This window comes from Argentina anserina, chromosome 4 (genome assembly GCF_933775445.1).
Source record: "Argentina anserina chromosome 4, drPotAnse1.1, whole genome shotgun sequence".
NCBI classification, from domain to species: Eukaryota; Viridiplantae; Streptophyta; class Magnoliopsida; order Rosales; family Rosaceae; genus Argentina; species Argentina anserina.
The window spans coordinates 24,575,457-24,600,911 of NC_065875.1; the positions used below are offsets into that span (position 1 = coordinate 24,575,457).

General features: G+C 39.4%; 7 protein-coding genes across 9 annotated transcripts; 5 read left to right on the forward strand and 2 right to left on the reverse strand.

Moving 5' to 3' along the window:
- The first annotated feature begins 633 nt into the window (after positions 1-633).
- Positions 634-2,915, forward strand: LOC126790651 (cytochrome P450 704B1). The gene is made up of 6 exons (XM_050516975.1): positions 634-1,199; positions 1,285-1,500; positions 1,574-1,870; positions 1,914-2,336; positions 2,416-2,616; positions 2,718-2,915. Exons 1-6 carry the CDS (start codon positions 873-875, stop codon positions 2,904-2,906), a joined length of 1,653 nt encoding a protein of 550 aa, XP_050372932.1. The 5' UTR covers positions 634-872; the 3' UTR covers positions 2,907-2,915.
- Positions 2,916-3,043: 128 nt separating this feature from the next.
- LOC126790648 (2-hydroxy-palmitic acid dioxygenase mpo1-like) lies at positions 3,044-4,215 on the reverse strand. Its single transcript, XM_050516971.1, has 4 exons — positions 3,845-4,215; positions 3,584-3,646; positions 3,414-3,485; positions 3,044-3,314 (listed from the first exon to the last, which is right to left on the reverse strand). Exons 1-4 carry the CDS (start codon positions 4,190-4,192, stop codon positions 3,198-3,200), a joined length of 600 nt encoding a protein of 199 aa, XP_050372928.1. The 5' UTR covers positions 4,193-4,215; the 3' UTR covers positions 3,044-3,197.
- An 18-nt stretch (positions 4,216-4,233) lies between these two features.
- Positions 4,234-5,284, forward strand: LOC126790649 (photosynthetic NDH subunit of lumenal location 2, chloroplastic). Its single transcript, XM_050516973.1, has 2 exons — positions 4,234-4,951; positions 5,151-5,284. The coding sequence occupies exons 1-2, from the start codon at positions 4,460-4,462 to the stop codon at positions 5,247-5,249; spliced, it is 591 nt and encodes a 196-aa protein (XP_050372930.1). The 5' UTR covers positions 4,234-4,459; the 3' UTR covers positions 5,250-5,284.
- Positions 5,285-5,424: 140 nt separating this feature from the next.
- On the reverse strand, positions 5,425-6,355 carry LOC126790650 (casparian strip membrane protein 1). Its single transcript, XM_050516974.1, has 3 exons — positions 6,084-6,355; positions 5,872-5,995; positions 5,425-5,778 (listed from the first exon to the last, which is right to left on the reverse strand). Exons 1-3 carry the CDS (start codon positions 6,323-6,325, stop codon positions 5,563-5,565), a joined length of 582 nt encoding a protein of 193 aa, XP_050372931.1. The 5' UTR covers positions 6,326-6,355; the 3' UTR covers positions 5,425-5,562.
- A 1,121-nt stretch (positions 6,356-7,476) lies between these two features.
- Positions 7,477-9,855, forward strand: LOC126790152 (uncharacterized). 3 transcript variants are annotated; one of them, XM_050516298.1, is made up of 7 exons: positions 7,477-7,632; positions 8,227-8,411; positions 8,664-8,726; positions 8,840-8,887; positions 8,985-9,038; positions 9,425-9,488; positions 9,576-9,855. In XM_050516298.1, exons 2-7 carry the CDS (start codon positions 8,262-8,264, stop codon positions 9,689-9,691), a joined length of 495 nt encoding a protein of 164 aa, XP_050372255.1. In that variant the 5' UTR covers positions 7,477-7,632; positions 8,227-8,261; the 3' UTR covers positions 9,692-9,855. The 3 variants fall into 3 exon arrangements, with proteins under 3 accessions (XP_050372255.1, XP_050372257.1, XP_050372256.1); XM_050516300.1 differs by having other exon boundaries at positions 8,988-9,038; XM_050516299.1 differs by having other exon boundaries at positions 7,496-7,632; positions 8,236-8,411.
- A 122-nt stretch (positions 9,856-9,977) lies between these two features.
- LOC126790151 (uncharacterized) lies at positions 9,978-12,219 on the forward strand. The gene is made up of 6 exons (XM_050516297.1): positions 9,978-10,227; positions 10,303-10,398; positions 10,502-10,720; positions 11,293-11,389; positions 11,607-11,669; positions 11,775-12,219. Exons 1-6 carry the CDS (start codon positions 9,985-9,987, stop codon positions 11,966-11,968), a joined length of 912 nt encoding a protein of 303 aa, XP_050372254.1. The 5' UTR covers positions 9,978-9,984; the 3' UTR covers positions 11,969-12,219.
- An 8,808-nt stretch (positions 12,220-21,027) lies between these two features.
- On the forward strand, positions 21,028-23,331 carry LOC126790254 (uncharacterized; the record flags this gene model as incomplete). The annotated part of the gene is made up of 3 exons (XM_050516424.1): positions 21,028-21,427; positions 22,113-22,153; positions 22,235-23,331. Coding segments are annotated over 3 exons (1,326 nt in total), but the record flags the coding sequence as incomplete, so codon positions are not given.
- Between the last annotated feature and the right edge of the window lie 2,124 nt (positions 23,332-25,455).

A 25,455-nucleotide genomic window follows, 5' to 3' on the forward strand; every position in this document is an offset into this window, starting at 1 on the left:
AACTTAAGAAATGAAAAACTCCGAAAGAAAATAAAAAAGAGGTTATCATCTCAGAAGACGTTGCCACGTGTTTATACAATTTCGTAATTATTTGTATTATTTGGGTCCGTTCAGTGAATCAGACCCGATTTCTTTTGGCGGAGTGTGATTCCTATGGCATAATTGGCATCCTTCTTCGAACAATAAGATTCCTTCCAAATCGTTGCTTGTTATCTACGGTCTTATCCAAAAGATGACCCCCTCAGATTGGTATGGCATTGGTCAAATACACAGGGTGGAAACCAATCAGGGGATGACGTAACTATGTGCCGTTTGCCATGCCTGCTTGCTTGGAAGGCCCTGACGGCTGAGGATGACATTTAAGATCGACCCTAATGGATGTTTAATAAGTCCATTGACATAGTTTGCTTAGTTTAACTAATCCTGTAATCCAGTTCGAAACTTCGAGCACCCTCGATTAGTTGAATTGTTTTATCAGAGATTACGATAACTCAAAGCTGTCCCACTCATTGTGAGGTGGAGATATGCAAATTCAGCAAATATTATATATCTCGGATCATCCGATAAAAGTTGAAGATTAGTTTGGTTTATATATATATATTATATTTTAAGCACCTGTATTCAAGAATTAGGTAAAGGGCACCAAGGAGGTGGAGCTCTATTTTAGTCCTTAATAACCTTGGAGGCTTGGAGCACACCAAGATTGTTAACAAGGACAGTAGCTAACACATCAATTTAACTCTCACCGGTACTTAACCAGAAAGCTAAGCTGAAAATTAACTACAATATTATAAATCAATCCCTGAATTGCATTCTCTGTTGCAGCAGTTCATAAATTTACTCTTATCCCTTCACTGTGTATTTCTCAAAAAATGGGAAATCAAGAGATTGATCTTTTATGGTGTTCTTCAGAAGATGCATGCGGTAAGGGATGGTTGGTGCTGGCTTGCGTGGTTCTGTCATGGATCATTATTCATAGATGGAGCCATAGGAACAGGAAAGGCCCCAAAACATGGCCTTTGGTAGGAGCAGCAATTGAGCAACTCGTGAACTATAACAGAATGCATGATTGGATTGCCAAGTATCTGTCCGAATCGAACTCTGTCGTCGTCCCAATGCCGTTCACAACTTACACTTACATTGCCGATCCAGCTAATGTAGAACATGTCTTGAAGACCAACTTTGCTAATTACCCAAAGGTAAATACTTCCTCCTCCGTCTAGTATTGGTGGCATTTGGTTGTTTTTCTTCAAAACTTTGTTGATAGAATTTGATTAAATGAAGGGTGAAGTGTACCAATCATACATGCAAGTCCTGCTCGGAGATGGAATCTTCAACTCAGATGGAGAGCTTTGGAGGAAACAGAGAAAGACAGCAAGCTTCGAATTTGCATCCAAGAATTTGAGGGACTTCAGTACTGTCGTCTTCAGGGATTACAGCTTGAAACTCCATAGCATTCTGACTCGAGCATCTTTTCAAGGCCTACAAGTAGACATGCAGGTGATTTCCAGTAAGTTTTGCCCATTTTTGGTTTTATACAAGTAGAGAGCTTGAACATGTTTTCTTGTTGCAGGAATTGCTGATGAGGATGACGCTGGACTCCATATGTAAGGTGGGATTTGGTGTAGAGATTGGAACCCTGGCTCCAAATCTTCCAGATAATCAATTTGCCCAGGCCTTCGACACTGCAAACATTATTGTCACATATCGATTCATTGATCCAGTATGGAAAATAAAGAAATTCTTAAATTTAGGAACAGAAGCTTTACTAGACAAGAGCATGAAAATCATTGATGATTTTACATATTCTGTAATTCGGAAAAGGAAATCAGAGATAAGAGAAGCTCAACAGAGTTCTGATAAAAACCTGGTAAATTGGTAACAAATACTCCTTTACTACTTATGAATTAAAGCAAATGCATCTTCTAAATAACCCAAATCTTATACAGATGAAGCATGATATACTGTCAAGATTCATCGAGTTAGGTGAAGATCCAGAAAGCAAATTAACTGACAAAAGCCTCAGGGATATTGTGCTAAACTTTGTAATAGCTGGTCGGGACACAACAGCAACAACTCTCTCATGGGCGATTTACATGATAATGACCCATCCCGAGGTAGCTGAGAAGCTACATAAGGAGCTGAAGACTCTTGAAGAAGGTCTGGCACAAGAAGAGAAAGTTTCACTGCACCAATATGATAAAGAGGACATTGTATCATTCAATCAAAGAGTAAACCAATTTGCAGGACTCCTGAATTATGATTCATTGGGGAGACTATACTATTTGCATGCGGTCATCACAGAGACACTCCGTCTATACCCTGCAGTCCCTCAGGTATGCATATTCCTCATCGATCTACAAGTTCTTTCCACAAAAAAAAAATTTAGTTATGCAAAAATGTGTACAACTTCAGGACCCTAAAGGCATATTGGAAGATGATGTTCTACCAGATGGAACAAAAGTCAGAGCAGGAGGAATGGTGACCTATGTTCCCTATTCGATGGGTAGAATGGAGTACAATTGGGGTGCTGATGCTGCTTCATTTAAGCCAGAGAGATGGCTCAAAGATGGTTACTTTCAAAATGCATCGCCATTTAAATTCACCGCATTTCAGGTTAGTCAACCAGCCAACTTTAACGGTATATTCATGAAAGCAAAATGTCAAAACTAATATACACAAACTGAAAAATATATTCTTGGCCTTTTGATTAACAGGCAGGACCAAGAATATGCCTAGGGAAGGACTCTGCGTACCTCCAAATGAAGATGGTAACGGCCATTCTGTGCAGATTTTTCACATTCACTCTGATCCCCGGTCACTCAGTTGAGTATAGGATGATGACGATTTTATCAATGAAGCATGGCTTGAAGCTTACTGTAGCCAGACGTTCATCAGATGAATGATGTTTGTAGAGCCATAAGTTCAGTGATGCAAAGATATATGAAAGCAAATAAATGTGTTTCCCAAAACTTCTTGCCTACGTTTAAAGCTTTAAAGAGTAGAAGAAAAATGATCACAAAACATGATCCTTCTATTTCAATTTCACAAAGTTTCAAACCACAACAGGTATACAGTATATACTGTACTGTATAAGAGCTTTACTATAGTTATTCCTATTCTCACACATAACAGTAAATTTCACTTCACTGAAACAACAGTAAATTATCATCAACGAAACAAAGGCCAAATGCAGACTACGAGACCAATCTCTGCTTCCTATCTTTCCATTCGGTAATTTCAGCATCAACTTTCGCCTGAACTATTGCATGAAACCCTGGGTAAGGTTCATAACCAAAGAAGCTTTGCAAAGCCTGAACCAATAAAAAAGCAGAAAACACATACATCATTGTTGTCAAGCTAGTAAAGTCATCTAACCACAAGCTCAACAAGTTAAAATTCATCTATATTACCTCCAACAAAACAAAAAAAGGAGCCATTATAAACGCTTGTGCAAGGTTGTCCAACAAAGCCGGTGCCCTTTTCTACATAATCAATCAAATTTGAACTACATTAACCACAATCCACAAGAACAACACAAAGTCTCACAAAACTAGAGTTCAAAACCAACACTTTCCAATACCTCAAAGCACCCATGCCCAATAAACTGTCCAGTCCAACACACTATCTGAGCCACCAAAACAACCTGAAAATCAACTTCACCACGCTTAAATAACCCAACATCATATGCCTCGACTTCATTCACAACTAAACTCAACAACCAAAAGAATGAACCTTCAACCTTTATAACACCACAACTCCAATAAAGCTTCAAACTTTCGCAAAAATAAACAAAACCCAGATCAGATTCTCATCCAAAAACCAATAACAACTCGGAACTCACCTTCCAAGATAGCGAAAACCCGAGTCGACTCGCGAGGAAACTACTCCCAACCCAGCAAATGAAACAGAGCAGAGCAGCCAAGGAACCAGCTTTAGCATCCAGAAAGAAGTAGAACAGAGAATAGATCAAAGTCAACAAGAAACCCACGTTGAAAGCCAGAATTACTTGACTCCCAAACAGTGAAAACCCCACGTTGAAAATCGATGGAGTGAAATAAAGGATCAACAGAGCTGTGAAGAAGATGGGCCAGACGAAGATCATATGTATCGCTATGTTGATCGAATTGCTGTGATAGGCTCCATAGAAAGCGAAGTGCTTCTCCAGGTCGAACAATCCAGTCTTCCCCATTTGACAATCCACCCAGAAAATTTCAAAATCCCTACACTTATATTCTAGGGATTTTGACCGAATTGAAATCTCAGCGGTTAACGTTTTGGTTGAAAATCGAACGGTGATGATTTAAACTAAGTCAAAGGTCAAGAAAATTAAACAAGATAATGAACGCCACGTGGCAGAAAGCTAAGGTCCTGAAGCTGGGAGTAGTATCCACAGTTGGAGCATTCTTCATCAATCATATAGTTTCTAAATGTGTGTTCATATTTTTGGATTGGAACCATGAGCAGCTTCGCTAATACTGGCGCCACCGCGACCCTCCTCCACGCCCGCATTACCAAGCCCCGAAACTCTCATAGCGGGAGCTCGGTAATCCGAGCATCGTTCGCAGGAGAGGAAGATGCGACGAGTCGTAGAAAAGTTGTGACAACGTTTTTGGCTACTACACTGGGGGTGGGGGTGGTACAACATGGCATTGCCACTCCATTGGGGCTAGCTCAGAATTGGGGCACTCGTTCATTTATTAGGGAACGATTCTTTGAGCCTGGCTTGTCGCCTGAAGATGCAGTGCTTAGGATTAGGCAAACTGCGGAAGGGTTACATAGCATTAGGGACATGTTGGAGGCCATGGCTTGGAGGTACCTCCTCTTTTATGTTCGCCTAAAGTCGAACTATCTTTCTCAAGATGTGAAGAATGCAATGACTTTGGTGCCGGAAGTTAACCGTAAAGAATACGCCAAGACGGCCAATGAGTTGGTGGATAACATGGCAGAGGTATGCTACTTACTGTTAGATCTTCTTTTACAGCTTATAATTTGAGAAGAAAATCACAATTCGGCTTGCACATTCAGATTATAATTTTTTTTAACAAGATAATCTAGTCTTTAAGTAGGATCAGTCTGAATTTTGTTTACTGTGCAAGTGTGCATAAAATTGATTATCTGATGGCAATGTACTTATGTTTATGCTGCAGTTGGATTATTATATACGGACGCCAAAGGTGTATGAATCATACCTTTATTACGAGAAGACGTTGAAATCAATAGATGATCTGGTGTTGCTGCTGGCCTAGTACAATGTAGTCGACATTTTGATTCTATTATGTAGAAGAACTCTTAGAATTTAGGAGAATTATCCTAGATTCATCGCAAGAGGTGTTGGTTTTAGTTTCAATAACGTTGCATCAGCAGAACACAAGAAAATGTAAGATAGTGCAGATTGAAGATACAGGAAGGCCTATGTCAATGGAAGACTGTTCTGTATATATAGGATTACTTTAGCAAATTGTTTGCACACTCCACTTTATCACAATCCAATATTATTCACATGAAAGAGATGACATTGGTCCATCACTATAACATTAGTTTCTTGCAGCACATGATCAGCTAGTGGCGAGAGATTGCGACAGAGGACATGATGATTAGCAGAACCATGACAACAACGGCAACGAAAGAGCCGATGAGAGAGCCCGATATGCGCTCACAGAAGTTGTTAAATTGGCGGCAAAATGGAAACCAATTGACGCTTGAACTGCCATAGTGTGCCAGAAACACTATTGCTGTTGCTGAAGATGCTCCAGCAGTAAGAAGACCCATCATTGCCTGCAAAACACATTGGTTTAATCAGATGACTCATTAGAAACTCACAGATAATTATTCTCATTTAACTTTTGCATCAGTGTTATTAACAATTACCGTGTCCAAGATGATCAAGGTGATCCGACTTTTCACTGCTCCTGTCCAGATAATGTGGACAATAGACACCAGAAGTGAAAGCACAAGGTAGACACATACAATTGAATTAACAATGACAAAGAACCTGCATGGGCATGAAAAATTTGACACTAGGCTATTTATATATTCAAATCAGAATGGAAGTTACATACTTCTGTTTTAGTATTACTCACGTAAACATAGGAAGATCCTTGTAATTAGCCTTGAATCGGACAAACCGTGCGACAAATGGAAGTGTTTGCCTGCTGGTTCCCATGGCTATGGCACTTGCTAGTGTTCCGAGGGCTGCAGCTACCCGCAGAATGAAATCGAGAACAGAGAGCACTCTACTCACTCTCACTTTGGGGAGTGGTTTGTGGGCTTCACTGCCCTCGAGTAGTACTACTGGTGCTGCCGCTACTGCTGCTGTCTTCATTTTCTCTTAGTTATGATGATCTACTTGCAGTTTGAAGCTTGGTTGTGTCTGATTCAGTGATACTGCGCAGCAATTTATACCAAGTATCAGAGCACCAAAGCATGTCATAGCGTCATACTTCAGTTAGTGGCTTATCTCATTAGTAAAGCTTTAGTTAAACTTTGTATTATTCTTTTCACAAATGCCAATCCTACCTGCTCCAACTGGTTCCATATTTAAGGTTGCATCATGAGCTAGCCTTCTGCCAACTCCAACAATGAACGGAATGACATGAATTCGGATAATTCGGTTTTGCTTCTAATTTCAGATGACGGCATGGTAAATTGGCTAATTGAAACCGGGAAGTATGAACTGCAAAATGAAGTCATTTGCGATCACTGTTTCAGTGGGTTTGGTGGGCTTCTTAGCGGTGGGGTTGGAGTTCAATAAATTTTCTATGAAAGGGAAAATGTAGCTTATATGCTTAAGAAGGAATACAAGCAAATTTCATGATTGATCAAGGTGCAAAATATTGATGAACTCAGCTGTAGTCGCTTATTACTAATTACATCTAGTTGGATGTTTTAATCTCTAAGTCTAGTAATTGGACATACAAAATTATACAAATAATTTGAGAGTTTAGTAAATTTATTCTTAATGTATGATAATGTCAATATCGGTTAAATATCAATTGAAGAATACAACAGTAAAATGGAACAAGTTTATTGGAAATTTGTTTACTAAAAAAAAAAGAGTTTATTGGAAATTTGGAGCAGGTCCAACACCTATATAGTCTGACATAAAATTGCAGAGAACAATTAAACTAATATTTTCTATTGAACTAAATTTTTAGACCGCAGAGTAAAATTCATTGCAACGTCATCTTTAAAATTTGAAAACCATAACTGAATTCTCCAATGTCTCTACTCTTTTGATATTATCAAAACTTTTCATGCATTTGTAAATATGGTGAGGGTATTGCTTATCACACCCACCGGCCAAGTGTGGATACTTAAGTGTTTAATTCACACAATCAAAGTGGTGCTAAAAATCATCATCTTCTTGTGTTAGTTAGAATATTAAACAAGACCCTCCTCATGAATAAAAGGCCCAAACCCAAATAAGCGGGTAGTCTTCAGACAAGACCCCTAAGCCCAATCCATCAAAAGCCCAAACCTCCGCCCTTTTGAAGAGAATCTGTATTATAATATTTAGCGTAGGTATCTATTAGATCTAGGCTGCACCTTCCTTCTCAACATCCCTGCTCTGCAATTGGATTGGATCACCCAATTTCCGGCTCCGGTTTTCTCAGGCCGATCTCCCGTCAGGTATTAACCTTCAACCTTCACTTCAATTCTATCTCTCTTTCCTACTTCAATTCTATTCATAATCACCGATCACCGTCATCATTTACAACTCACTCCACACTGTTCAACCCTAATCTGATTTTTTTTGCTTGCTATCGGTTCTTGAACCTCATGATCCCAATCGCTAGGTAATTTTCACTGTGATTATTGATTGGAGCTTGTGCGTTTTTACTGTGGATTAAGTTCTTTTACCGACTTGAACTCGTTCCCAAAAGTATAGCAGTGATTTAGGTTTTGCTTACTTTCTTTCTATGCTGATCTGATTGGTTGGACGATGGTTAAATCTTGTCGAAAACGGTGAAAATATTTCTAATCAGATGATTAACTTATAGAGGTTGGGTGAAAACTTCAATGCTGTTTTGTTGCATATGAAACTCATAATTTACAATGTTTTCGCTGTACTGTGATTAAGGTTATGTTCTGGACCGATTTCCGTACTTTTGAGATTAGGTTCATTATCAAATTTGAAGGAGCTGTCCAACTAATTTTGCCAATGAATGGAAGGGGTTTCATTGGTTTGGTTCTTTCCACTGTTTTTGATTTAGTGATTGTTAGATTTGGCAGCTGTCGTTTGTGCCTGGGAGCAAATTATGTCGACCGCGAACATGGAGGATGTGAAGGACCAAGAGCTTGCTGATAGGAGTCCTACAAATGAAGGTCATGGTGACAGTGCTGAGCAGGACGTGAAAGCTTCAGAAGAAAGTCACAACGAACATCCCATGCCATCAGTTCAGAAAGAGGTTAAAGATTGCTCTACGTTCTAGTTTCATACCTTTGAATTATCCTGTCTCCTGAAAGTATTTAGAAAGATGCTAGTAAAGTGGTTCAACCAAATTTTTGAAAGATTTGTTGGTTGCTTAATGCATACTGCTAATTGTCTTATGCCTTGGAATCGTTCCATAGGTTTAGTATCATCAACATGTTTCTTTAGGCCTCTTTATCTATTACTTATGCAGAAGGAATCATGTTTATTTTTATTTTTATTTTTGCAGGAGGAAACAATTAAGAAAAAGTATGGAGGCATTATTCCTAAGAAGCCTCCACTAATATCCAAGGTGACTGGTCAGCCTTACTCATTTCCATTCTCATAAATTGGAAGCTGCTGTTGTAGCCAGGTTCCTTTATATCGAGATGAAGTCATCCCATACTAAGTTAGATTTTTTGTCAGGACCATGAGCGGGCTTATTTTGATTCAGCCGATTGGGCATTGGGAAAGGTACTGTAATTGATTCACTTACATTGTAGTTGCTATATCCTTGAAACTTTAAAAGCCTGATATCTTTGCTTTCCCTTTTGTTCTTTTTCCTAAATAGCAGGGAGCACATAAGCCGAAAGGACCACTTGAAGCACTCCGCCCAAAGCTACAGGTATGTTTGCCATTACCAACTCGATTTCCTTACCTCAAGGCTCAATATGCTAGCGCTTGGTAGGGGTATAAAGTTTGTTCATTACTGATTGGAATAGAATTTGTATTACATGTCTTGTCTACCTTGTATCTATCATCAAGTCTTTATGGATCAAGTTAGTATGCTTGCATTGATGTTCTCCTAGAAGTTGTGAAGCTAAGGAGCGTGTCATTTTGAGTGACAGCAAGGCAAGCAGTGTTGATCCCAGCACTGACTTTTTTGCTGCCATTATGAGTTATAACTCCTACTCAGTTAGTAGTATTCTTGGGTGTAAGGCTAGATATGTGTGTTCTTCGTGCTCTATAACGGTACAATGCAGTGGTTTTGATCTCTTCTCTTTGTCTCAGCCCACACCGCATCAGCAAGTGCGTTCCAGGCGTGCCTCCTATGCGAGGGCAGATGATGTCGAAGGTATGTGCTAGACATAACTAATATCCCGAACCACCACCCATATCTATGTCCGGCTGCTGAACTCCTTTTTTTTCCCCCTTACTGTAGATGGTGTTAATAACAGCAGTTCAGAGGAGGAAGTCCAACCCAGCGTAACCAATGTTAGCAGCAGTGACAACACCAGCACAAACACCGCTACTGAGGATCAAAGGCACCATGATTAGCTACCTCCTGCTTCCCAAATTAGAAAAGCAAGTCCCAAATCTTTTACCAAAGTGCCAGAGCAAATAAGCAATTTGAATCATGTAGCATTCTTTTTACTTGGTGTATCATGAATCATGTAACAGTATTACTCTGCACTATATTATGGCATTCACGGTTTCTCTAATTGCTAAACTAGTCCGTAAACCAAGAAGGGGATAATATCAATATTTAAACGACAGAGGTGTAATGTCGTTGGCCATAATGACTATTAAGCACCCGAACAATCAATCATGCCCAAACCGAGGAGAAAACAATGATCCTTTACAGTCCTATCTTCTCATCCGCCGGCATTACGCCACGTGGCAAAATCACTTCGAAGAATGCTTCGTCTTCTCCTCCGATCCGAGTCAACTCGGGCGCTTCAGACTCGTTCTGTCCGAGCGGCCTATGTTTTTGCGGAAGAAGACGCCTCATTGAAGCAGCAGTGGCCACATCTTTATTCCCAGTTTGCCCTTCCACCTCCATCGCTTCCAATTTGCAGTCTGATGATTACGCGGTACGTAAATAACGTCTTCTGGTCCATTCTTCACCTGAGAAATGGGGGTGTGACTGGTAATTTCACTTGACACAGGCCACGTTGAGGAAAGTACACCCTCCTAGACCAGACTGGTACGAAGAGCTGTATGCGTCAGTGTTGAACTCGGGCATGCAGTCTTATGAAGACGAGGTTAGTTTGGTCATTTTGACTTGAAGTCTGCACTCTAAAGTCCAAGTGTTACTGTGCTACATTCTTGAATGTGAATGCATTTTTCATTTTTCATGGGGTAAAGATTGCTGGTTACAAGTCGGACCTGTTTGCTAAGTTGAAGGGAAAAGCTGAGAGAGTGTTGGAAATTGGTATAGGGACTGGTCCTAATCTAAGATACTATGGCGCTGATGATGGTGTCCGAGTTTTTGGTGTGGATCCTAATAAGAAGATGGAAAGATACGCTCAGGCTGCGGCAGTGGCTGCTGGTTTGCCCCTTTCGAACTTTGACTTCATCCATGCAGTATGTGATACTTCCCTTGTGGCGCTATTGGAATGTTACAACTGGTTGTGACTTGTGAGTGTTAGCATTACGGTTCTCTGCTTGAAAAATTTAGATTTTCCAAAGCATGCATGATTGCTTAAAATGTTCACCATTCACTGAAGCTAATTATCTTCTTAATAGGTTCTGTTTGCGGTAAATAAATCTTTTCGATTATCTAATGATGTATAGGGAGATATAGGTGTTGATCGATTTAGCTAATATATGTCAGTTTTGCTTTTGCAATGCCTGTGGTCGAAGTTGCGGATGATTCAAAACTTGAACTGCATTATGTGTTTTTAGAAAATTGGAGTTCTTGGGAGGAGCTTCTTTATCATTGTTTTATGCTTAAACTGAGTGGTATATAATCTTTATGCTGAGATGGTTATTATTATATCTCAATAGTGTCATGATCTTCAATTGGGAAAGTGAAAATTTTACTTTTAACTTGTTATCTTAATGCATTTTTTCTTCTTGTGATTGAATTTGAGTTTCTAGTTACTATCCCCCTTTGTTTGTAGTACTAGAATCAAATGTTTTTACATCATAACCAGGTTGGCGAAGCCATACCGTTAGATGATGCTTCAGTTGATGCAGTTGTTGGAACCCTTGTATTGTGTTCTGTAAAAGATGTCGATAAGACCCTAAGAGGTAATGAAAGTTCTGAACCTGATTTTCCTTCTTGTGAATTTATCTTCTCTTCTAGGAACCTCTAAAACAGCAGCCATTATGGAAAATGTTTCATTTCAATTCATTTGTATTTTTGTATACAAGTCATACAACATACCTTGTTAATGTCTAATTGTATATATCTATACATCAAATTCTGTTGTTTTAAGTTTTTAACAAACTCCTGATCTGTATTCAGAGATTAAGAGAGTTTTGAGACCAGGTGGACTCTATTTGTTTGTGGAGCATGTGGCTGCGAAAGGTGGTCTTAGTTGAAATTCTTAACTCATAATCACAACGTTGTCATGGCTTCGTGGACAAGTAATGTCGTTGCTAATTACTCTTTGCTTTTGTTATGGTGCTGCAGATGGGACAGCCCTCAGATTTATACAAAGTGTTCTTGATCCTTTGCAACAAGCCCTTGCCGACGGGTGTCATCTCACCCGGGAAACAGGAATCAATATATCCAGATCTGGCTTCTCTGGCATCGAGCTTAGCATGACCTCCTTGTCCAGTACCTCAATTATAAACCCTCAAATCTATGGAATAGCTTGCAAGTAGTAACATACTCTGGTTGGTTTGATGTCCTAACATCCTGAATAGTATTGTTCCTTGTTTTGTTCTCATTTCCAATATAGCTGATGTTAAGAACAAACAGTAATAGACCATGTGGTTTCTTGGCTTTGGGATAGTTCATTTTCTACAAGGTTTTTTCATTTCTTCCTCAGAAGGAATAATCATCGTTCATAATCGACAATATTGTATTGGATTGTTATTATTGGAAGATAATGATTTCAGTTTGCAGGCATGCACTATCATTTGGCTTGTGGTGCTAATCATTTTGGCTTCAAGACAAGTTTGAGCTCATAATTTTCAATGCCTAATCGAGTAGTGTTGTTTGTTGCACCTACATTATTCTAATCTGTGATTATGAGTTTAATAAATCCAATATCAAAGGGGTCTACTTGTGTGTGGCAAACAGTGACAATACACATGGAATTGTATTTTCAAGAAGCTAATGACAATAGTAAATTCATGAAACATTAATAAAAATAAGTTTATATATATATATATATGTGCGCGGGTACATCTCTATTACTATAATTGGAAGCATAGTTTTAGTGTCAACAATTTCATCAAAGTTTCAAAGTCTTCAAAATGACCATGTTAGAGATAAAAAAAATAAAGAGAGAAAATACTATGTGGGAGCAATAATATGGTAAACTACAAAAAATTAAAAAATATGAAAATGTAGGAGAAGTAGGAGATTGAAACAATATAATGAATTTGAGATAATAAATTGTGATTTTATTGATAGCATATAGCCTTATATGCATTACATCAAAGATCCTGATGAATAAGGGAAAATATATTATTCCTTATCTAACTAGGCTATATTAATTAGGATAAGATACACCAAGTATGAATAAGAGATGATTTTTTTACAACACTCCCCCTTATATCGCAATCTTAATGTGACATAGTGCAATATTGTTGCCTCGGTAAAAACCTTACCAAGCAAAACAAAAACCTCTTGGGTAAAATTAAAAGCTTTGGTCGAAGAAGAAAAAGAGCACAACGCACTAACTACAAATGATCAAATGCATGTGATATAGACTCCCACTAATGTCTACAAAACCACTCCCCCTGACCTTTAACTCGATCTTGGAGCTGTAATAGATGACGCAAGCCAATGCGTTTCACATGCTTCACAAATGTAGATTTTGGAAGAGATTTAGTGAACAAATCTGCAACATTATCCTCATAACGAATCTGATTAATTGGGATATTCAACATTTCTTGTTGTTGCTGATTATAAAAGAACTTTGGTGAAATATGTTTTGTGTTATCACCCTTAATGTAACCTAACTTCATCTGCTCAATGCAAGCAGCATTATCTTCGTAAAAACATGTAGGTTCAACTGTAGTAGAACTTAATCCACTAGACTTTCGAATATGAGTAATGATTGCTCGAAGTCAAATACACTATTTGACTACTTCATGCAATGCTATAATCTCAGATGATTCGAGAAAGTAGCAACAAGGGTTTCCTTGGTTGATCTCCAAAAAATTGTCGTATTCCCCATGGTAAAAACATAACCAGTTTGAGAACGTCCTTTGTGTGGATTCAAAAAGGTATATAGCATCAGCAAATCCTACCAATTCATCACTAGAAGTTGTAGGAAAGGAGAAATTGCCATTCAATGCTGAGAAGCAGCACCAGCAGCAACACTGGCAGTATCGGCTACTACGGCTTCTATGGCTACTGCGGCGACATGGCCGTGTCCAGCTTTCCAGGAGAGCATGGCGGCGACGTTATGTCGATCATCACCATCAATTCTTGCCCGACTAACACTTTTCTTGTCAGAATACTGATAATACAACCACATATCAATGGAACCTTTCAAGTACCTAAATATGTTATTGATACCGGTCCAATGACACATAGTTGGTGCAAAACTAAACCTTGCCAACAAGTTCACTAAGAATGCAATGTCTGGACAAGTACATTGAGCTAGGTAAAGCAAAGCTCATATAGCACTCAAATATGGATATTTAGGACCAAGTATCTCTTCATTGTCATCTTTCGGATGAAATTGATTTTTCTTGGTATCCAAACTTCTTACGACCATGTGAGTACTAGAAGGGTGCATAACTTTGTCCATATATAACCACATGAGCATCTTTTGGACGTATGCAGACTGGTGTACAAGGATTCCACCAACTCTATGCTCAATTTCCAAACCTAAGCAAAACTGAGTCTTTCCCATGTCTTTCATCTCAAATTCTGCTTTCAAGTACCTTATTGTCTCACCAATCTTGTTAAGAGATCCAGTTATGTTCATGTCATCAACATAGACAACTACTATAGCAAAACCAGAATTATTGCGTTTGATAAACACGCAAGGACACAGTTGATCGTTCTTGTATCCCTTCCCAATCAAGTATTCACTCAAACGTGTATACCACGTTCTTCCGGACTGTTTAAGTCCATAAAGTGAGCGTTGTAACCTAATGGAATAGGCATTGTGTGGCTTACTTGACTTGGGTACTTGAAGTCCATCAGGAACCTTCATGTATATCTCTGTATCTAGATCCCCATAAAGATACGCGGTCACCACATCTAACAGCTGCATGTCTAGCTTTTCTGATACCAGTAGACTTATCAGATATCGAAAGGTAATGATATCCATAACCAAAGAATACGTCTCCTCATAGTCAACACCAGGATGCTGAGAGAATCCGTGAGCAACGAGTCGCACTTTATACCGCAGGACTTTGTCTTTCTCATTCAGCTTGCGAACAAAGACCCATTTATGTCCAACAAGTTTAACATTCGGCGGTACTTCAACGACCGAACCGAAAACTTGCCTTTTATTCAGAGAGTCTAGTTATGTCTGGATTGCTTCCTTCCATTTCGGCCAATCTGCTCTTCGTTGACATTCTGCAACAGAGTGCGGTTCCATGTCGTCGTCGATGATTTCCCGAGCGACGGAATAAGCAAACACATCATCTATCTGCATGGAATTCATATCCATGACTTCTAGAGCATTTAACTTGCTCAATGAGATTTCTTTATTCTCTGATATCAACAATGAGTCCAAAGCGTCCCTCAGATCATCAAGTGTTGATTCATGGACATAGCTATAATCAGAGATAATCTCGAAGCTCGGGTTATCCGAGTCTATGATGAGTGGATCAGTTTGTGCCTTGACTTTAGCTCGCTTTCTTGGCTGTGAGTCAGTGGAACCTTTCGGCCTCCCTCTCTTCTTGGGAGGAGCTGTCACCATCGCCAGGACTTCACCTAGGGTAGGCTCGGCCGAGCCTTGCCCTGGTACGACGACATCTTGCCCGAAGTTCGGGACTTCTAACCTCGCAAGACAGTTTACAGCATGTATACTTGATTTCGTCACTTTTGCAATATCCGTAAAGGCGTCAAATATCGAATCTGCCACCTTATATAACTGCAAAATACGTTGCACTTCAATCTCAGGATGAGATGAGCGGGGATTCTAATGAGACATAGTGGGGGTATTCCACATCAATTCTCGACGTTTATCTTGAACATATATGTTCTTATCTCCCCTTAAATGCGGAAAGTGTGTTTTATCGAAGTGACAATATGCAAATCTAGTAGTAAAGAGATCTCCTGTCTGAGGGTCAATATAGCGGATAATCGTTGGAGAGTTATATCCAACATAAATTGTCATTCGTCTCAGTAGACCCATTTTCTTACGCATTGGAGGCTTAATAGGCACATAAAATGCATAACCAAACGTGTGTAAATGTGAAATGTCAAGCTCATATCCAGTTACCAACTGGTAGTCTGGTACGCACTAACATGTTGTTTGACGGTGGGTCTGAAACGAATAAGTACAGCTGCATGCAAGATTGCATATCCCTAAGCAATTATGGGCAAGTTACAATGCATAACTAAAGCCCGAGCTATAAGCTGTAACCGTTTAATTGTCGCTTCTGTCAATCCATTCTGAGAATGAACGTGGGGTATATGATGTTCGACATCAATCCCGATTGACATGCAATAATCATCAAATGTCTTCGAAGTGAATTCTCATGCATTATCCAGACTAATAGACTTAATTAGATGGTCAAGGTGGTGAGCCCTCAGTTTAATTATCTAAGCAAGGAGCTTCGGAAATGCAGCATTGCGCGTGGACAATAAATCAACATGTGACCAGCGTGTCGATGCATCTACCAGAACCATAAAGTATCAAAATGGTCCGCATTCTGGATGTATTGGTCCACATATATCACCTTGGATCCTTTGTAAGAATGGAATGTTATGTGTATTATCAACTACAAAGGAAAGCTTTGCCTTCATCTTTGCGAATACACAAGCTTTACAAAATTATTTATGGGCATTAGAGATCGCGGAAAATGCATCGCATAACTCCGTGGGATCCATCACGGCCTTAGAGGACCGTGAGAAAGCCTTGGCAGGCCAAGAGGCCGAGCCATGGCCGGACACAGGTGCCACGGCCGTGCTAGCATCATTCACGGCTTATGGGGTTCCCACATGTCTATTGGCTTTGAAAAATGGATGATCGTGTGAAGTTTTTAATATACGAATCATCATATCACGTCCAGGATAACCTAGACGATTATGACATACCTTGTAAGCGTCAGAATCACAGAAGGACTTGCTAACTCCATTGGATTAAATTGCACGAAGTGTGGTAAAGTACAACCCACTACTAACACGCTCAAACATCTCTCGGGTGCGACGATGACGTTCATAACAAGAGGTAACACAAAAATATTCATTTCCATTAACAACTTTGGTGTTCAAGTGATAATCGTTAGCACGAATATCCTTAAAACTAAGCAAGGTTTGGTTCCCATTTGGTGCATAAAATGCATCTTCGACTGTGATAAGAGTACCATTAGGTAGCAAGAATTGCGCTATACCACGCCCTTGGATCAATTGATCAGTTCCAATGAGACATGTCACAAAGAATTTGTAAGGTACAAAAATGTGTGAGTCGTTTCACAATCTGCTAAGTATTATATCTTGTCGTTTGACATCTACAAATAAATTGTAAAACATAAGTAGTCTTCGAAAAGACAAGGAGAATGTTCTCTAAGAGAAGAGAAAACGATAATATGAAGGGTCAAAACAAGTTGTGATCCCTTAAATGTGCATAACGGTATCATAGATACTTAGAGAAATTACATGAGAAACTTATGTGTGCCAAAAAGTAAGCACGTTGCCATTGGATCAAGTAACTATGATCGGCAAAAGACAAAAAATAGTACTGTAGGGTTGCATGGCCATGGCGGGGCTGCATGACCTAGGCGGGGCTACAGTGTTGCCGTGCAAGGAAGCTGCAAGGGCTGTGCAGGGTTGCGGGGGGACTGCAGGGAGGTCGCGCGGGGGTGTGCAAGGTGCCATGCAGGGTGCCATGTAAGGGTCGTTCGGAGGGGCTGCAGGGCCGGTAACAAAGCTGCGGTGGTCCGGTGACTTTCCGATAACATCTCTAGAGACTTTTCCTGCCAATTTCCAGTGACTTTTCAGTCCAGAAATTTTTAAACGTCTTGCGGGGGTAAACCGGGCAGCGGATTGAACATCTTGGTGAATTTACAAGGCAGTAACTCGCGAACCTGTTATTCTTTGTCAGTCCCCCTAAGTCTCATGTGTTAGTTCAATTGTCCAACCATTAATTCTTAATCATCACCAAAAACTGGTGGAATTTAGTTCTATGAATCCTTCCGTTTATAGATTCCAAACCGTTCATGCTTTAAGGAAGACAAAGTAACGCTTGTATACATTCTTATAACAAATAACCAAAAATTAATTGCCAAAATAATCGTACATCAACATTGTTCTTGAAAAATAAACACTTGACTTAAAAAAGTCTTATTAAGGCGATACTGCCATTACAAATCAAACATAAAGGCTTAAATAAAATAAGCGATATAATGACAATCAATCGACATAGATCTTATTCAAAATCAGGAGTGGAATGAGCCTCAGGACCGGCTTTCCCTTTCTCATTTGTCTAAAAGTCCTCAACTTTGAGTTTGATGATAGCATTAGCATCATACATCTCCACATCTTCAACATAGTTGCTTTCATTGGACAAGTATTGCTTGCACTGCTTGTGAGCTCAAACAATTGTCTTAGGAGCACGACATTGCTTGTGAAAGTGTTTAGTTGAACCGCACTTGTAGCATGGAAGGTTCATATTTGAAACCTTAGCTGAGTTATCGGATTTGGGGGGATAGGAGGCACCACGGCCTCGAGGGTTAGGGGGCTGTGGCGGCGCCATCCCTAGTCCAAGTCATATTGCGACGAGGCCCTCTGTTTCCTCTAGTTTGATATGGTGCAGATCGATCCCTTGATTTTTCTTTACGACTTTTTCCCTTACTTGCCTGATGAGATTCCAGAACTCTTTTCGTCCCTACATGTCTTATGTTGTTGTTGGTGTTGTTGTTGTTGTTGAGAATGATCTCATGATGACGTTCCTTCTTCTTGAGAAGGTTCATCAAATCTGCAAAACTCTTGATTCTTTTGGCCTCATAATCAAGGCGATATTGGTGAGCTATTTCACACACAGATTATGGGAAAGTCTCTAAGGTCTTCTCGATCATATCATCGTCATTTTTCTCCTTGCCACACACATTTAACATCGCCTGATGGTAATCATGTACCTTGGAAAAATCTAGTAGACCAACAAATTCCATTCTGCTAAAAGAGTTGGCAACCATGCATCAAGCACATTATCAAACCGTTTCTTGAGAGCTTCCCAAAGAACACTTTTATTTGTATACTTTAGGCACTGTTTGTTGAGCACCTTATCCATATGACACCTGAGAAACATCAGGGCATGGGCTTTCACCTCATCGGACGCTTGGTCCGTTTTTTTCTTTTAGAGGGTTGATGGCAGCAGTAAACTTCTTTCCGAAGAACGTGATTTGCACGTCGGACACCCATCGAATACTCAGTTCCATGAGAATGTAGGATGTCAAACTCTGTTCGTGTATTTTCAGGCATCTATAAGAAAATCATTGAATATGTTAGTTTCGAATTAACAAAACAAGTTTGATTTTGTGAAACTATTTCAGAACAATTGTACGGGTCAAATCGATGTGAATTTGCGACTATGACTGCCACGATCGAAATTTTTATTGTTCTTCCCTTTTTGTTTTTCATATGTAGCTACACCAACGGCTACGAATGGTAACAACGGCACTCTCAGCCGCTCCTAAAACTTGATACCAGTAGAGTCATATCCATGTGTATCACCCGAGAAGCAGAAGAATCGGGTTGACATGAAAATGGAGTTTGAAAGTCCCCGATGCAATATAAAAATCTCATCAAAGTAAATTTCATTGAAAGTAGGAACTTTAATTTATAAATTTACTTTGAATTGCAAAAATCTTGAATTTTATTATTCTTCTTCTTCTTCTATTCTTTTCATTTCCTTAGTTCGACAACAATCTTGAAGCTTGGTCTTCAACTTGGTGCGGTGGCAAAGGGGTTGGGCCACCGAGATGCAGTGGTCGGAGGGGGGGGAGGAGGCCGACGACGCTAGAAGAAGGTGCAGCCGGTCAAAAAAAAACTAGGGTTTAGGTTTTTTTTTTTCGGGTTCGGCCTAGGGTTTTCAGGACTAGAGCTACGTGCTTGATAACGTAAAATAGTAGAGTGAATTTGAGAGAATTAACTGTGATTTTATTAATAGCATAGAATCTTATATATATGCATGACATTAAAGATCCTGATGAATCATGGAAAAAATATTATTCCTTATCTAAATAGTTTATATTAATTATGACAAAATATACTAAATATGAATAAGAGATGATTCTTCTACTACATAAATAACTAATATCATGTGAAGATTGTGTGTAGTGAAAATTAGATAAACCAAAACTAACTAGTTTTTTAAGTGATTGTGTTCGTGGAAATTTACACGGTTACAGCATAGTAAGTAATAAGTAGGTGAATGAGACTCTACTCAAGTAGTAAGTACTGATATTAACAACTTAATGCGTGAAATGTACTCAAATTTCACAGCCCACATGTTAAAATAGAAAAGCAAGAAAGAAAAAGTCGTGCATCAAAAGTTGAGAGAAAAGCCAAGTAGGATGAAATCAAAAGAAATTGAAAAAATAAAAAATTACCATTATTAAGACTTAAGAGGGAGATAATTAAAAGAGGGACTGGAATAGTGGAATTAATAGAAATTGTAGAAATAAGGAGGATCTTGATGCAAAAAAAGTCCCCCTCCTAAATTTGCTCCTGCTTTCTCTCCCCAATATATTTAGGGTCTCCACAGTCGACCGGACCAGACCAGCTCGCGTTTGTTCTCGTGTTTCCTCACTGTCTCTAATTGTAAGCTCTCTCTCTCTCTTCTCTGTCTTCTGGGTTTTTGTTTCTAATTATTTCTAGGGTTTCTTTGCTTTTTCAGCTCACAAATTTTGCTTGGCCTTACTGTCTAATTGGTCTTTCCAAGAGCATACTGAGTTCCTTGTTTAAGTGTTTGCTTTGCTGTAACTAATCGTTTGATCTTTTGGTTGTTTGCTATCAGTTTCTGTTGAATGTTGTGCTTATTCAGAACAACATGGGAAAATGCACTTTATGCAAGTTTTAAAATTTTAGTGTAATTTTGAAAACCCAGTTGGTTGTGGATATAAAAATCATTTTTCTTTGTGGGGGTTTTGTGAGGTTTCGAAGTTTTGAGATTGTTGTTGGTTCTGATGAGTGTAGAAACTTAACATAGCCATCATTTTGATTTAGTTTTATTTTGTTGTCAGTGTTGAGACTTATCATAACTAGAAAAATGCAGACTTGCTGAACAATTTGGAGGCGTAAGCAGAGTAGTTTTACTTATGTTAATGTTGATGAAGAACATTTTGATCCTGTTGGTACTGCAAGATTGAGAATTTTGGGAGTGGAGTTGTACTGAAAGGTCCAAATTTTATGTTTGGTGGTTTGAATCCCTAGTGGAGCTATTAGAGTGTGTGAACCATTAGGTTTTGAGGAGTGGAACTTGACATAAGTGTCCTACCTGTATCAGAAATGTTGATTTTGTGTTAGTGTAGACAAGTACGGAAAGCTGGATAGCAAACGGACACCATCTTCTTGTGTTCTATAAAAAATAGCTAAAACGGGGTCTCTCTGTTGTGTGGCTGCAAGGCCACATGAGTCACATACGGCCAGTAGGGACTGGTCCGTTGGACCAGACGAGCCTTGTTGGCGAACTAATACGAGCTTCTCACCACCTCCTTCGAGATGGGATTTTCAATTCCAAACTGAAGAACTTCAGTATGGTTTGCATGATGGTGTTCAACTGTATGGGTCTTCTACTTCATCAAACAGTAGAGGAAGCAGGGGCAGGGTGAGAGGCAATCATCTTTATAATCATCACCACTCTGCATCTGATGGTGCTGGGCTGTTTTTAAGTAGTCCATCTGACCATTCTCAAGGTCCTCAGTGGACACCTCCAGCAATACAGGAAATCAGTATTGATGATTATGAAACTACAAAAAGGAGAGGTAATACAATAGATAAAGCATCTCTTTTTCAGTTTTATCTGCAGGTGGCCTTGCATTGTTAATACGTGCACTTATGTGCACCTGTTGTGTGTGTTTCTTATATACTATATAATCTATACTGGTAACCCTGCACCCGTAAAAGGATAAACACACTTACAGTAGCCTTTTGGATCTGAGTGATTACTCTTCTCAAACCTTATCACACAGATACTATATAGTGTTTACTCTTATACTTAACAACTACATTTCTTTTCTTTCCTGTCCTTCTTTGATGTTTGGTACTGTGGATTCATACTTAAGAGATGTTTAAGAACTTATTTAACCTGATCTGCAAATCCATTGGTTTAGGGATAATGTGGTGAGTTAGGAATCTTGGATGTAAACCTTTGTTATGCCCATTAGATTCCCTAGCTGATCATGAGTATTATTAACATTTATACTTTGTGATTCTCAGTACAATATCCTCAATTCCTGATGGATGGTCAAAGTTTGCATAGGGTTTGGTCGTATTATCATCTGGTTTTTGGCATTTCTTCTTGTTGTTTCATGTGGTCCGACTTATACATTAACCGTAATTGACATTCAGAATTCCGTACTAAGGAAGTTGGATGATCTCGAGATTATCATTGCTGTTGCCTATATTCATGTTTCCATTAACTCAACTTCAATGCCTCTTGCTTGCTAGGTCCAGCTTTTGGGAAGTCATCTTTTAGACCTACCATGGAGGTACTGATTTGCAGTTCAGTTTACATAGGTTATGGAATCAAAGACTAGTATTGAAGCATTTCCATTGATGTATCTTTGCAGGGAACCTCTGAAATTCAAGATCTTAGGGGGTCCACCTCATCTCATTCAGACAGTAGTGAATCCGAACCCACGGTCAAGGCATCCCTATCTTCTCATCATACTTTTGCAAGTCGACGTTCCTTCATGTCCAAACCTATATATCCCTTGTCAGTTCCTTCACAGACTCTTCCCAGAGAGGCTTCCGACTTCACTATTGCCGAGTCTCCCTCATTTGATGCAGCCACTCCCCAGATAGATGACCACCGCTGGAGCAGTGCCAGCAGCAGCGTTGATTTTACAGATGTTTCTGGGTCATTTGAGGCAGAAATTTCTGGTCGACACTTTAGCAATATGTCTGAAGGGTTTAGATGTGGCTTGTGTGATAGGTTTCTTTCACAGAGATCACCTTGGAGTTCTCGTCGCATAGTCAGAAGTGGAGATATGCCAATTACCGGGGTTCTTTCTTGTTATCATGTTTTCCATGCAGAGTGCTTGGACCAAACAACACCCAAAACGTGCAAAAGTGACCCTCCCTGCCCCTTATGTGCTCGACTTGAGGAGGAAAATCTCTCTGAACAGCAAAGCTTTTCTAGATTGCGAGCTAGTTTTTCAAGACTTAGACCAATTAGTGATGATGGACCATCCAGGCCTTGGGGTTGCACTCAGGTGGGAGATTGTGTCGAAGGGGCTTTGCATGCTCCCCCACGCAATAGTATGCTGTTGCTCAATAGGAGTCGCATAAAGAAAAATCTTTCTTTGAAAGGCAATTCGAGTAAAGAATTTCCTGGTAAATTGAGAAAAAGCATCAGTTACTCTACACAACATTTGAGGGGAAAATCAGTTGATCAGGGAGTAGTTGGGTGCTCCAAGTCAAAGATGACAGCAGGGCTGATTATTAAGAGCTGAAGCAACTTTTCTGCTGATGCTATTTCTGATTTTCTGTTACCTTGAAGTCTCGACTAATTGGTTGCAAGTCTCAGTTTAGTTCCAGTGAAATTATTTTATGGTTGATTGGATAACCTAGTCGCCTTGTATAGATTTGATCTTGTGCAAGTTGTTAAAACTTTGAAATCCTGGTTGGAACTTGAGAATAGACCAATGCATGTCTGCCACTGCAATTTGTTTGTGAATGAATTGTAGTAGAGATATGTTTTAAAATCTAATGTTCTTACTTCTTAGACATGAATTGAGAAGTGAGAAGAGTCTAAAAACAGCTTAACAGAACTGCCCTTCAACCTGATCAAACTTCTTGGATGAGCTTACTTCAGGGGATATAGAATTCAAAGTTTCCTTTCAAAGTCCAAAGCAGCTTGACTGCCTTGACATGTCTATCAAAATGATTCAAAATAATCAATTTCACAATTGGCCCGTTCCCTTGATTCCTTCAATGATGAATGGGCTGTACTATAGCCTGCAAAACACAAGCTCAAGCTGGGGAAAGAAAAGACAAACACTAAGAAAATATCTATGAAATTTCATCATGAACCGGTTGAAATTACTACACATCATCTTCCTCCTTTTTACCTCTGATGAAGCACTGGGGTCATCTCAAGCCGTACAGTAACTATAGCAAAGTCTTCACACAGAACAGAAAGCTGAAAGCTCCATGTTCACGTCTTCACGAAGCCATTGATGACATGAAATCGACATTTTAGCTGGTCTCATCCATATTGGTCCCCAGCTCCCTCTCTACCTCCGTGGATTCTCTCTGCAATTTAACTTCTTCTTTTTCTGTCTCACACCTCTTTCTTTTCTCCTCTTAATATCATATCAACCTGCACATATTGGATAATACAGTTAAACTTCACCCTCAAGTAACTTCCAATCTCAACCAATTCCTGGACCAGAAAAGCTATTGTTTTCAGTACTACGATCGATGGCATCACCTTCAGCTTCTCAGCCTCACCTCCGCCACAGGCTGATACTGTTACAAAATTCCTAACCATTGAAATTTTACATCGATGGGGTAGTGGAATATTTGCCGTGTCTATCTTGGCTAGGGTTGCAGAAAGAGAAAGGGCTCCATTACTGGTCCTCAGTCCCCACTATCATGTGCTCCGTCGGGTATAGCCCAGACAATTGCACATTGTGACATACCAACATAGAGAATACCATTGCCTACTTGTTTCTTCACTTCTTCCTCCTCTCTCTCAATCTCTCCCTCTCACTCTGTTGCTGTCTTTCTCTAGTTTCTATTTTTCAACTATCAACTACTATATCACTGTGACATACTGTTTTCTACAATTGGGCTAAATGGGTCCTGCTGAATCATAGCAACCAAACCAGTGAAACCACTAGCCATGTTCGTAGTCTTTTTCTCCTCAATTGTGCACCACTTTGTAACAAGCACATCAAAGTGATCAAACCATTGATGTAACCCGAGTTACGTACTCGTACATGGTTTGAATTTTTGAATGGTATTGCGATTGTGACACCCCTTCCCTTTATGGTGCAATCACACTATCACAAGTACTACTGGCATAGCTCGGGTAAGATCATTTTCTCATCTAAACTGGTATACTTTGAAGTCTTAAGATATAAAGTTGTTGAGCAACAGAATGAGTGAACAAAACTTAATGTAGAGAAGTGATCGTTTTCGATAATACCATTGAATGTCAGTTTATATTAGAGCAAAGAAGATGCGTTTGATTGAATTCCTCAAGAATCCATAGATGTCTCATCCAAACGCAACGTTAGGGAAAAAAATATTTTGATGTCACATTGATTTTCCACATAAGATCTTTCTTCGCAGTAGCATTGATCGATATTGATCGATCATGTTACATCAATTAGCAAGGGTGTGACGGTGCTTATCCATAATCTTATCGATTTGTAACCAACACTACTAGTAAATGTGAATGTCCCGGTTCGACTCTTTGAGCTGAAGCCATGGCTGACAACCTTACCAAAAGAAGACATCACATTCACAATTTTTCACATTTCATGGTGTCTGAGACTGATAGAATGTTATTGACAAAGCTTCTTCATGCATGCATGATACATTCCAACCCACGACCTGTCTCTTTTCATTTTCTTATATGTGACTTTTGTTAGTGTTTTTCGTTTATGCATGACACCGAATGATGGGTCAAATACTCATATTAATCTCGCGGCGCTCATAATCTTCAATATTTTTTCCACATAAGTAAAGAATTTCTTTGCAGCATGCTGTAACGTAGCCAAATTACCTAGCTAGCTCCAAGACGTAAAGACGAACGATCTGAGACATGATCAAACTGCTT